The 14,398-nt window shown below is 39.8% G+C and overlaps 1 protein-coding gene across 1 annotated transcript in view; it reads left to right on the forward strand.

Moving 5' to 3' along the window:
• The window catches only part of LOC120030560 (adhesion G protein-coupled receptor L3-like), an 86,358-nt gene that overhangs the window by 44,706 nt on the left and 27,254 nt on the right, over positions 1-14,398 (forward strand). Inside the window, exon 2 of the mRNA XM_038975977.1 lies at positions 12,557-12,755. Coding sequence (XP_038831905.1) covers positions 12,701-12,755 — 55 coding nt within the window. The 5' untranslated portion in view covers positions 12,557-12,700. The remainder of the gene's footprint in view (positions 1-12,556; positions 12,756-14,398) is intronic.

The following is a 14,398-nucleotide window of genomic DNA, read 5'->3' on the forward strand; positions in this document are numbered from 1 at the left end:
CCCATCATTTTGCGTACCCCATCATTTTGCGTACCTATCACCTTCATCACTGGAAAATATAAACGGTTGAGACTGATATCATATAAAAGCTTACAAACAGTGTTGTCAAACTATTTTATAAATTCTGGAAGAATGTTTTTTACTTTTTTTTAATGAAAATACATGTTTTAACCTCTTGGACATTAGGTAAAAATGTAGATTTCTGCTTTAACGTACCCAAAATGGATCATTTATTATGAGAGAGCTATAAACAATTACTAGTAATGCTGCATACTCCAAGAAATACTAAAATATCACCTTTCTGGTAAAGTGTACTCACTTTTGAGGACACAAGCTCAAGTACATAGTACAAATATAACAAAATCAAAGCTTTTTTCCTATTCAACAGAAGTGGGTTAATAGGGCTTGAAATGACTGAAATGCTTTCTAAATATAGTAACAATCAAATTATAAACTGCTTACTAAGGATTTCACATTTCGCATAACTGTAAAATAATTAAATATATTACTTAGAGACAATATTGGCACTATCTCATATAACTGTCAACAGCGAATGTTTACTAAACGTCCACTGAGCATCACAGAGACCCAATTTGAATCAATGCAGACTCGTTACAACTTTAGTGGTAAGCACAAAGGGATTTTGTCTGTTTGTGATGAAGAGAACATGGTATTAGTTGAATTCTATGAAATTATTTTGTATTCTTTCATGTGGAGAGCTCTAAATCCAGCTGAGAATACCACAGCGAGATGAAACTGCTATTGTTGCATGTGCTAGATTCTCCCGTTTCATATGTGCTATTTCAATCGCAGCTTTGAGTTTGAAAGACATCGGAAATCATGCCTTTGACTGGTTAGGCCGGAAAATGGGACACGTCGCTCCCTATGCAAAATGTGGCATCTGAAACCTAACATTTCAAATTAGCTCAGGCGGAGAGAAGAGAGATGGGGCTTTCTTGCACTATAAGACGCGGGACTCTACGACGTTCACAGAGCGCTTTATACACACAAATGTTAGTCGGGACCAGTCCAGAACCGCTCCAGAACCGCCCCAAATAGGGTACTTAATGTCTTTAACAGCAATTATTTAAAAAGGCGTGAACTTTTTTTATCTGAATATGTTGTAGTTTAGTCCCTATTTTTTAGCTGATGAATGTACTAAAATAAAATAAAATTGTGAATTTAAACTTTCAAATGGTACACAAAGATGGTTGGAGGTCCACACATCAGAGAATGTAGATTTGAATGGAAATATCTGTTTTAAATTATACTGTAAATCCTCCATAGGAAACTTACTGAAAACATAGGAATATAGATAGAACTTAAATGGTCATGTCCATTTTATTGACATTCAATGGTGAGTGAACCGGCGGTCATCTTTGTGGTAGTAATTAAAAGTTAAAATGTCAATTAAATGTCAATGGTGTACCAGCTAAATTGCAGTGGTCTGAAGGGATAGGTCCATTCTATGAATTATATTATTGAAATGACACCCATCCTGTATTCAAGAGCATGTTGTATCTCAACCGATGGCGGACACAGCAGAACCTCAGATTTGAAAAAAAAAAGGGTTCAAACTACAACATATGCGGATATGAAAACAAATATGAGTTTACTAGTTTTAAGATAATTAACATATTCGTTTAAAAATGAAAATGTAATTTTTGGGGGGCAAAGAAAATATACAATTGTTTGACAATACTGTTTGTAAGCTTTTAAATGATATCAAACTCAAACGTTTATCTTTTCCAGTGATGAAGACCATGGATGTCTCATGATATGATGGGGTCAACTTAGCACCTTTTATCTCCTGAATCTTTTAGCAAACACGCATGGAAAGTTTGGATTTAATCAAAGGGCGTGCTATCAAAAAGTGATTGAATTCAAATGGTTTACCCTACTCCTACTCGAAGATGCTTGATTAATACAGGTCCTGGTTTAAATTACATACACTGCACATCTCTGTTGTGACGCATAAAAAAACGGTCAATCTTACCTGCACGAGGAGCCTTCTTTGTGGTCTTAGCGGTTATTACTTTTTTCTCAGAGTATGACTGAGAGGCCAGTTTGGTACGAGTTGTATACTTGTTTTATGGGGCAGTGACCTTATTTAGCAACAGACTTTTTCCTCACTTAAGGTAACCCCATTGTCCTTCAAGTCCTTCAAGGTCAAGCAAATATTTCACAAAAAACATTGATGTAGACACCGAGATACTGTAGCTTTTTACCTACACTGTTTTCATTCAAGTATTTATATACAGTGCATTCAGAAAGTATGCAGACCCCTTGACTTTTTCCACATTTCGTTACAGCTTTATTATAAAATTGATTTAATTAATGTTTTCCCTCATCAATCTACACACAATACCCCATAATGATAAGCGAAAACAGGTGTTTTGAAATTTTTGCAAATGTATTATTTCATTTGTAAAAATTTATAAAAACATAATTCTTCTACTTTGCGAGGCATTGAAAAACCTCCCTGGTCTTTGTGATTGAATCTGTGTTTAAAATTCACTGCTCGACTGAGGGACCTTAAATTATTGTATGAGTGGGGTACAGAGATGAGGTAGTCATTCAAAAATCCTGTTAAACACTGTTGTTGCACACAGTGAGTCCATGCAACTCATTACTCCTGAACATATTTAGACTTGCCATGACAAAGGGGTTGAATAATCATTGACTCAAGACATTTCAGCTTTTTATTTAATACTTTGACATTATGTGATATTGTGTGTAGGCCAGTGACACATCTCCATTTAATCCATTTTAAGTTCAGGCTGTTACACAACAATGTGTAAAAAGTCAAGGGGTGTGAATACTTTCTGAAGGCACTGTATGTTTTTTAAAGGGGGTAACCCAGGTCATGCATGACAATGCACTGTTTAGTTTATAGTACATAAATGACATGTTTGCATTTTAAATATGACTCATGGATGGATACAACAGCAATATGTATTTTTGTTGATTCTCATTCGGGCAATAAATAACTTGATTTAGTGTTTATAGTTATTGCAGCTATAGTATATGCTCATCAAGGGGTGTAATATAAGATATGCATTTTGGCTTGGTGTTGAACTTCCCATATAAATCAAAACTTGAGAGTAAATTCTTCGTCTAAGCACGAGGTAGGATAGAGATTATGAAGACTGACGAGTGAGAACTATCCACCACTGAAATGAAAAGGGAGTTTACCATGCCAAGTGGATGACCAAGTAGTGTCATCGTTGGCCATGCGTGACCTGCAACTCATTATGTGACTTGTAATCAACATTTTTACTCCTGTACTTATTTATCCTTGGCATAACAAATGGGATGAATACTTATTGACTGTTGGAGCTCGGATATTAAGAATTTCACTGTACCCTGCAATTATGCATGTGACTAATAAATGAATAAGTCAACGGCATCATGACCTTTACCCAGTACCAGGATATTTTTGCCAAAAACCTGGTTCCCTCTGCCAGGAGGCTAAAACGTGGCTGCAATTGCACAGTGACCCCAAGCAAGCGCACATCAAAATCCAAATTGTTAATTTACCACACATTCAATATTTTTCAATGGCCATCTCAGTATCCGGACTTGGACCCCATTGAAAACCTGTGGTTTGAATTAATAAGGGCAGTCCATGAGCACAGACCAAAGGATAAACAGGATCTGGAAATATGTTGTATGGAGGAATGGTCTAAGATCCCTCCCAATGTGTTCTTCAATATCATAAAATATTTTAGAAAAAGCCTCTGTGCCATTATCCTATCAAGGGGAACCCCCACAAAGTGTTGGAAATAAAATTGCCAATTTGTAGGGTTACCTACCCCACACAGTGTCAGATAGGCTTTTTTGCCTTCAATAATCTTTGTAGAAGGGGCAATAGGCTACTGGCTGATGTAGACATCTACTGAGTTGGTATTTAACCCCAAAATACTATTCTTAATTAAATAGTGTATGTGGGAGTGATTCAAGCAGGCATGACATGGTAACATCATATTTAGCATGTTCCCATCAGATAACATTGAGGATCGGGTTGCACTTTGTTGCTGCTCATATTGTATGAATGCATAGGCTCATTCCACCCTAATGAAAACGTATTTGGGAGAAACTGCTGAGCTACCTGAACTAATTATAGGTGGTGACGTACAGTACATTTACTCCAATCGTTTTCATACCCATATAGGCCTAGCTACCCACGTTTTTAAACAGGTGTTGTATATGATAACCCAAATCCTGTTGACTAGTAAACCTTGGAAGCTTGGAAAAGTAGCACTCCCGTGGAGTAAATTAGTTATATTTATAAAATATAGCTGTCGAAGTGTGTTTTGAGGGGTTTGAAGCGTTAGCATTCAAAGCAATACATTACTTTTTCGATTTATGCATGTAGTGAATTTCTGTCTGAACAAATGTGTGTTCAATCATGGAGCTTGTGGCAATCACGCTTTACAACCCCATGATATGCAAACGAGCGGTTGGACGCATATCCAAATTTGTGAAACGGTTTGCCGTACCTGATTACTGATGGATCCTGGAACGTATTCAGAGTGAGAAGCAGTGCAGCGAGAGATTGAATGGTGATACTGCAATCAGTTGGCACTAAGAAACTAGTATCATCCGATGGAAAAAGCAGGGTCACAGACTAGTGTACTGACTGCTTGGCATACTGAAGTTATTTGACTTGGCAACTCCTCTAACCAGTTCAGGGAAATACATTGACACTCTCACAATGTTATATCACACATGCAGCGAGAGGTCTAACCACCAAACTTGTCACTAAGCATAATCATGGTATTTGGGATGATATCACAAAGTCATGCCTTTGGATTATATCATTTATTTCATGTCAGGAATCCTGTAGGACAGGCTTCACAGCTTCTGTGAGTGCAGGCTTTTGTTTCAGCCCTACTGTAACACACCAAATAATCCACCTGTTATTCCACCTGGGGTGAGTGTTGGTGTTCGGCTGGAACAAGCCTGCACATCAGGTAGCTCTGCTGGAGCCTGAGGTGGTTGGAGGCCCCTGCTGTTGGATCTATGAAGCCGAATATACGCAAGGCATCTCTAAGCACACTTTGATCTAACCACACACACACACAAACAGCCGGCAGGTGCATTGTGGGGGATAACGTTGTTTTGTGTTAGACTGCTATTTATTTAGATTTCCCGCCGTGCCCCTTGAGAAAGACAGTGTTTTCATGCTGTTTTGATACTGAAGACAGCAGGTGTTTGGAAGCCTAATTGTCGAACAGTCAACTCTACTGTTCTTAATATCTCAATACTTGTCAGCCATGAAGAGGTTATCACTGTCAGGTAAGCTGAAGGTGTTTGACACTAAAGTGCCTGAAATTCAAATGCAACTGATAAGCTAGTCAACTAGCAAGTTTGTTAGCAGCTAGCTAGATTTCAGGGCCGTAACCAGGGTTTGAGTTTTAGTGAGGTCCGTAAGGGGGGAAAATGAGTTGAAGCTCGTTTCTATACAGTAAAAAATTTAAGAAGCGATTTGGAGAACAGCAAAAACATACAAAAATGACCCCAGCCATTATCACCTTGGCTGCTGTAGGTTCATTCACCTCATTCGATCTGCAGACACAGGCTATTGGCTATACAATTGTAATGTTATACCCTTGAAAGGGGGTAAATATAAGAAATGATTCACACTGAAGCATCAGCGACTGTTCAGTCAGTTTTAATAATGAAGTGCATAAAATCGTCAAACCTTTACATAGACTTCTCTTCTCAATTAGTGTTCACATTTGTATTCCTAGGCATTACTAATCAAGCTCCGCACAAACAACATCAATGGAGCACACAGATGATTGTATTATCACATTCACATGATTTATTCGAATATTACTTATGATTCTGTATTAATCAGTGTTTTCCATTAGCGTCAGCTAATCAGCCGGTTGAACACTAATTTTCAGCCGGCTACTTTTTCCCCTTCATATTAACTAGGTATACTTTTCATTTGAAAAGTTTCAATTCGCTAGTCCGTCGAGCCATCTCCTGCTAGAATGAACAAAATGCATATTCTAGTGATCTATTGATAGGATAGGTGCCTGTCAGTCACAAAGGGAGGGATGACCGTGTAACGCAGACTGCGGTCTGTCCCGCCTCCCAGTACAATGTTTGTGTGTTGTGGACAGATTGCTGCTTGTGAATTTGCACGTCTCATGTAATGTAAGTGGTAACGATGAGTCAAAATCCTGTAGGGAATCAACTAAATGTATAAAAAATGTATTCAATTGCCCATATTTATCATAAGACATGAACAGAATGCATCAGTGATTCTTATTTCCTGCAACTTTCTGAAGAGGCAATGAGAATCCCCGTCTGTGTGTGTGCATAGCACGTTTCTGCCACTTGGCACTGTGTGCCATTAGCGATGATGCTAATTAAAACAGTATTCTGGTAGATGGAAAGACTTTCCCAAAAATCTTCTCAATGAAATGTTAAATACAAAGTAACCTATGCTTACCTGGCAGAATGATGTCATAATTATTTTCATCATTCCAGTGTTTAATCTTGAATTTTTCACTCTACTATTTACGTGCGCTACAAAAACACAGCTAAACAACAGCCTATTGCTAGGCGGCACATTAATTAAAGGGTAACTACACCCAAAAATACAAATGTTGTGGACTAAGAACAGGGATGGGCAACTAGTGGCCTGAGGGCCCCCCTTTTGAAGGCCCTCAGATCAATTCCCCCCCACCTTTTAAATGTTAAATGTTTAAAGTTCTCTTACTTAGAAAGTTGTCCTGGTCATACATGTATAGGCCTAGACTATATCCAACTAACAATACACTGAATTCCTAAATGTTCAGTAATTTTACATTTCAAGTCACGTCTTTCTGCACAATACCTCAACAAATGTTTCCAATCTGGGAGGTAAAGAGGTGCTGTGAGAAGGTGGAGTTAGCCGTTTTAGAGAGTGGTGAAATTGCGCTGCTAAAAAGGCAAATACGGGAGGCAAATCTGGGGGATGCAGGCGACACATAGCAAAAAAATTACTCTTCATGATTCCATTCGTTTGCAAAGAGGCAGGCGTGAATCAATGGATACATATCATGAATTTATACGTCCAAAAATGTATGTAGCAACTGCTGATTTCCCCTTTAAGGGACTGAAATGGAATTGATGAGCAAGTAGTCTGTTAGCTAATGTACTTACTAGTTAATATTTAGCAAGGAAACATTTGCATGGCACCATCGAGGTAGTTTATTTTAACCAAAACATACAAATCACCTTTCCAACACTGTTTTATTTGTAAAAAAAATGATATATATATATTTATTCTAAAATCAAAGACAAAAGGTATACTATGATGAATCTGGATGAGGGTTTGTGAAGAGAGAACACTAGATATTGCTTTTGCTTGGATCAATACTATCCATTACAACTGAAGGGTAAGCTATCCTTGTAGCTCCATGTTCCCTAGAACTCATCTGAACTGAATCAGGGACCTTTTTTACATTTGCTCAAACGAGGCCAGCCAAATTATTTACAGTACCTTTTTTGTTTCTCCCATATATTATATTATATATGTTTCCACTGTCTTTGCATCTTGTCTTTTTAATGAGTGCATTGATAGTCAACATGGGATACCCGCCATCACACACACACACACACACACACACACACACACACACACACACACACACACACACACACACACACACACACACACACACACACACACACACACACACACTTCCTCCTCCTCCTATCTCCATCCACCTTATTTTCCTCTTTGTTTTAACCAGATAGACCGTGGAAAAACAGTTAATTAAAACCGTCAGGACCCATCTAGGCCCTTTGGCACTGGCGGAATGCTAAAATAACAGCAAAACAACACTGATGAAAAAGTTAGCTGTCTGAGACTGAATCCGTAATGAAGTGGTTTAATTGAAGTGGATTTAACCGGCATCATTGCAGTGAGTTTGGAAGCCTCATCTAAAGGGAGTTCTCTTAAAACTGAACAAGTACCTTTCAAAAGCCTGCCACTATAAAGTATCACAAGGCTCCTCTGAATACAAGAGGAGTTGGCAACCTAGTGTAGGTTTTCAACGGAGTCTGTCTTGTACTTTTTTTGATTGAACCCGGTCCAGCCCCTTACTCATCCATATGTATTTTCAGATGTGTTCCTCAGTGGCTTTCTTTTCCTACTTACGCTCACACTTCTTTTAGTAGAGGGAGCATGTTAATGATTGTGATCACAAGACTTCTAAAAGCATGTAATGTGCTTAATGTAATGAGTTAATTCCAAGTAACACTCATATTAGTAGCTGCGTTCATATTATTTTCATAGTGAGACGTGAATATGAAAATTGAGAAATACTTTCAGATAAAACAAATTTTACGCACACACACACACACACACACACACACACACACACACACACACACACACACAGAGATGTAGAGTGAAAGCGACACTTATGTCCATGGTGATTGGCTGTCTAGATTTCTCATTGTCCCTTGTCAGTAGCAGCAGCCCCTGTCATTCTGGTGACTAGCCTCATGTATTCTTCTGACAGTTTCGGTAAAATAAAAAAACAAAATAAAAAGGACACTGCTGAAGACGACAACTGAGGAATCAGTGACAGGGTGTCCCCTCGAATCCTTCATCTTTGTTCATGTTGCCAGCGATCTTTCTTTCTTTTCATCTTGTTTTTTTGTCAATTTTGGGGGGGAATGTCTCCAACTAGTTAGGTCCTGTTCAAAGTTAATGAAATGGAAAATCTAATGGAATGTTTCTTATTGGACAAATACAGGTTGTCCCTCTCTGTTTCAGTCTGTTTTCTTCTGTTTGGTGCATAACGAACATGGCCCTTGCCTGGTAGCATGTTGACATTACACTTTCTTCACTGTGCAGCACCCAGTTCAGGGACCTACATTTCAGGCTTCAAATTTCCTGTATCAATCGTATCCTGCCTGAGATCTTATTTTTCTTATTTTTCTCCCCCAGTAGAAAAATGATTAACTCATATGCAAGGTCTCTGTATTACCACATAATGGGATGCCATTCCACATGACCTCATGCACAGGCCTTAAACCCTATCTACAAAACTAATGAGTTATGGTCGAGACCAGTTGCCCTCACTAGACCACCATTGTTTGGGTTCAGCACAGGCTCTGCATTATCCTCAATACAGCCCATGTACATACAGTTGTAGTCAGAAGTTTACATACACTTAGGTTGGAGTCATTAAAACTAATTTTTCAACCACTCCACAAATGTCTTATTAACAAACTATAGTTTTGGCAAGTTAGTTAGGACATCTAATTTGTGCATGACACAAGTCATTTTTCCAACAATCGTTTACAGGCAGATTATTTCACTTATAATTCACTATCACAATTCCAGTGGGTCAGAAGTTAACATACACTAAGTTGACTGTGCCTTTTAAACTGCTTGGGAAATTCCAGAAAATGATGTCATGGCTTTAGAAGCTTGATAGGCTAATTGACATAATTTGAGTTGGAGGTTGGAGGTGTACCTGTGGATGTATTTTAAGGCCTACCTTCAAACTCAGTGCCTCTTTGCTTGACATCATGGGGAAAATCTAAAGAAATCAGCCAAGACCTCAGAAAATATTATTGTAGACCTCCACAAGTCTGGTTCATCCTTGGGAGCAATTTCCAAATGCCTGAAGGTACCACGGTCATCTGTACAAACAATAGTACGCAAGTATAAACACCATGGGACCACGCAGCCGTCATACCACTCAGGAAGGAGATGCGTTCTGTCTTCTAGAGATGAACATACTTTGGTGCGAAAAGTGCAAATCAATCCCAGAACAACAGCAAAGGACCTTGTGAAGATGCTGGAGGAAACAGGTAGAAAGGTATCTATATCCACAGTAAAACGAGACCTATATCGACATAACCTGAAAGGCCGCTCAGCAAGGAAGAAGCCACTGCTCCAAAACCGCCACAAAAAAGACAGACTGCACATGGGGACAAAGATCGTACTTTTTGGAGAAATCTGGTCTGTTGAAACAAAAATAGAACTGTTTGGCCATAATGACCATCGTTATGTTTGGAGGTAAAAGGGGGAGGCTTGCAAGCCGAAGAACATCATCCCAACCATGACGCACGGGGGTGGCAGCATCATGTTGTGGGGATCCTTTCTTGCAGGAGGAACTGGTGAACTTCACAAACTAGATGGCATCCCAAGGAAGGAAAATTATGTGGATATATTGAAGCAACATCTCACGACATCAGTCAGGAAGTTAAAGCTTGGTCGCAAATGGGTCTTCCAAATAAATAATGACACCAAGCATACTACCAAAGTTGTGGCAAAATGGCTTAAGGACAACAAAGTCAAGGTATTGGAGTGGCCATCACAAAGCCCTGACCTCAATCCTATAGAAAATTTGTGGGCAGAACTGAAAAAGCGTGTGCGAACAAGGAGGCCTACAAACCTGACTCAGTTACACCGGCTCTGTCAGGAGGAATGGGCCAAAATTCACCCGACTTACTGTGGTAAGCTTGTGGAAGGCTACCAGAAACGTTTGACCTATGTTAAACAATTGAAAGGCAATGCTATTTAAACTTCTGACTTCAACTGTACATTTACAGATTGTTGCCAACAGCTACAAAGTAGGAGGTATAGCCACAGACAAAACACCAACTTTTTATGTAGGCACATTTTTTACTGTCATAGATTCAAGATGGTAGCATTATTTTATGGGGAGTTCAATGTGGTTTTCAGGGAGTTTTAATGTGCTTGGGCAATTTTAGTGTGCTTGGGCAATTCCAGTCCTCGGGGGCCTGATTGGTGTCATAGTTAAGCCCCAGCTAACACACCTGACTCCAATAATCACCTAATCATGATCTTCAGTTTAGAATGCAATTTGATTAATCAGCAATGGAGTTGCCCACCCCTGTGACTAGGGTATACAACTACTGAAAAGTACAGTACAATGACCTATAACCCTATATTAATGCCCTCTACAAATTCCCTTTGTATGGAATGGGTCACTCTTGATGGGCTGCACCCCTCTCCGTTTTTTAACTCCAATATCTGTCCCCGAAATCGGATTATTCTTCATCTAGTTTGGATTTTGGGAGAGATTACGAGTTCCTGCTACATTTGATCTGAAAATGTCATGCAACAGAGGAATGCATATTATCAAGAAAGAGAGAGCGCAACCAGAGGAGATGGCATGGATGGGAATTGAGATTGAGTACAGGAAGGATGGAAGTACAGAGTAAAGCCATTCTGGTTTGCCTGGTTGTGTGTTCTGCTCTCTAAACTATGATTGTTCTTTCACCTTTAGAAGTCAGTCGAGCCAATTTTGTCTTTGAAAACCGACCTGGTTTCAGTCATTTAAAAAATGGAGATTAAGAGCAGCATAACGGCGTAATCTGCAACAATAATACGATTTTAGAAGGTATAAACATTGTCTGTGCTCTTTGGATTAAATAGACCTAGATTATAATTTGGTATTATATTTGGTAATAGCAGATACAGTAGAATAAATGATAATACATAATTTAATATTCACTAAATCTGTTTTAACCTTGATATTTTTAATGAAGCATTTGATCCTGATATTCTTCTGAATCCTATCAAACTATACATCATCAAATGGTGAATAGCCGAGGATATGCGTATGATATTCACTAACTTGTCACAATTGACATGCTATCTTTGTTTGACAAGTCCTAATCAACACACAGTATTTCCTGTTCATGACCAACCCGTTGTATGCTAACAGGCAATAACTTCATCCTGATGTCATCCGCCAGTGTCACAAGTTCACTAGTGACTGCACTCCCATGCACTTACCACAGGTCAAATGGTCACTACGACTCCATGCTGCTCAATACAGTTGCATGGGAGGCCATTTTGTTTTCTGTTGATGGGAAAAGGCAGCTAGACCTCAATGGCCGTTTGTGACGCACTGTACTACACATTCTCCGCCGCCGACAAATCTCAAACTGTGAAGATACTGCTCACACCCACAGGAAAGGAAAAATGTCACACTCTTTTCCGGTTGCAATTATCATCAACTGTCCAAAAATCCACTCAGACTGACTGGAATCATTTTTGGTGGTGAAAAGGTACTATACTCTCTGTGGGAGTAACTGGGGCTGGTTGACACAACATGGTCAAACAACAGTCAATCCAAAAGTATCTGTTATAGTGTTGTACGGTTGAGCACTCCCTAACACTGTCATGTTATGCAACTAGCTGTATCTCAATTAAGGCAGCCCCCCCGCACCTCTGATTCAGGGGTTCGGTTAAATGCTGAAGACACATTTCAGTTGAAGGCATCCAGTTGTACAACTGACTAGGTATCCCCCTTTCCCTTTCATTGGCTGACAGTTAGAAGAATACGTGACTCGTAGCCTGAGAGGCTGCTCAAGTCTTTACTGTACAAACTAAAAGGTTGTCTTATTTCACAAAACATTGCCTTGTAGGGAATATTCCTTGACACTTTGTCTTTGTACACAAGATAAGATTCACAACTTGAATTAAACTATTCATTTAGTACTTTTTATAACTTAAACACATTGCTCTCTCTCTTTCTCTTTTGCACGTTTTTTTCAGGATAGGCTTTGAGAACCGTGAAACCGGACCATAACAGGACTGCAGTGCAGCGGAAGGAACCTAACAGACGGAGCGCTCGCTTTGGGCTCACCAGGGAAGGCCTGACCCCTCCATTGGGCGGATCGACAGCCAGGCGGAGGGGCCATGTGGTCTGCACGCCTGCTCCTCTTCGCCAGCCTGTTTGCGCCAGCAGCTCTGGGTAAGCCCGGGACGCCGTTGCCCCATTTCATGTGACTGTTTGTTTCAGTGTCTGTCTCACTATTTATATTTGCTAAACCTTTTTTGTCTCACTATTTATATTTGCTAAACATTTTTCCCAAGTTTCATGCTTTTCCGATATGTCTCTTTCCCTCTCTCCTCTGATCCCTATGTATCCTTCTGTCTCTGTCTTTCTTTCCATCTCCTCTTTCTCGCTCTTTTTACCTCTCTTTTTACCTCTCTTTTTACCTCTCTCTTTATCTCTCTTTTTACCTCTCTCTTTATCTCTCTATTTTCCTCTCTCTTTATCTCTCTCTTTATCTATCTCTTTTACCTCTCTTTTACCTCTCTCTTTTACCTCTCTCTTTATCTTTCTCTTTTACCTCTCTCTTTTACCTCTCTCATTATCTCTCTTTATCTGTCCCTCTACCTGTTTCTCTTCCCTGATCCCTATGTATCTTTTAGTCTGTCTGACTTTATCTCACTGTTTTTCTCACTCTCTGGACATTATTGAGATCACTTCGAAGGCATTTTTTAAAATCCCTCTGAACAAATTGAAATCACCTCAGATTTGACCGTTTTCCTGTTGGCTTCTGACAATTGTTTCAGTAGAAAGTAAATTAAGTAATTTAAATTCAGCTTAAACTAGGGTTTGGGAACGGGTTAGGCATTATGCCATGGTCCATAAACATGCTAATTTGCTACGGTGAAACCATTAACGGGAGATTCAAAGCAAATTGAATTGCTTTGGTGCCTTATCTTTGGGCTGGGCTGCAGCTCGCTTTTAGCGGCACGCTAATCAAAACTAGCTCTCCAGCATAGTTTGTTTTGCAAAAATGTTCATTGGGAGTGGAGTCACGTGACTTTGACGTGTCACGCACCTGTCTGTGTATTTCTCTATTGATCCGAAGGGAATAGAGGCATTATGAAGCCGCTAATTTACTGCCGACCTGACAAAAGAGCCCGGAAGATAAACTGTGTTGGACAATAAGGTTGCATATTAAACGCTGTGACTGCTGTGATGCCATAATTCTCTCTCCACAATGGAAAATAGAGATACAGATACACAAAGTATAACTCCCCAGTATTTTTATCAAGGCCAAGGTAGCAGAATTGTATTCTTTTGTTATCCTTGAATTGACTTAGTGTTTATTCTTTGAGGTGGGGAAAACATCATGCATTACTAGATGCTGTCAGCAGACTAGTCCCCGATGTTTTGGAATGCTTCTATTTAGGGGCTGGTTTTAATGCTCACGTAGGGGTTTCTTTTCTCTCCACAGTCTCTCTTCCTACCCCAGGGGGGTGATGGAGATGGGTACTCTGGGGGGCACTGCCCTACTTTGGGATGGTAATCCAGTTACGGTCCCCTGTTGCCCCCCCCCCCCCCCCACACACACACACTCCCAGTATGTTCCGACCTAGCCCATAAATATGCTCCAATCACACCCACATACTATCTGCTTCCCCAAATGGCACCCTATTCCCTAACTAATACACTACTTTTGACCAGAGCTCTACCATTTGGGACGCAACCACAGCGTCCTCTGCTCACAGCTGCCTCCGGTGTGTGTGTGTGTGTGTGAGAATATTGTTCAGCTGGGAGCTATAGAAGGTAATTGACCATCCTGGCAGTTATGCCCGAGG

The sequence above is a fragment of the Salvelinus namaycush genome, chromosome 36, assembly GCF_016432855.1.
Source record: "Salvelinus namaycush isolate Seneca chromosome 36, SaNama_1.0, whole genome shotgun sequence".
Lineage (NCBI taxonomy): Eukaryota > Metazoa > Chordata > Actinopteri > Salmoniformes > Salmonidae > Salvelinus > Salvelinus namaycush.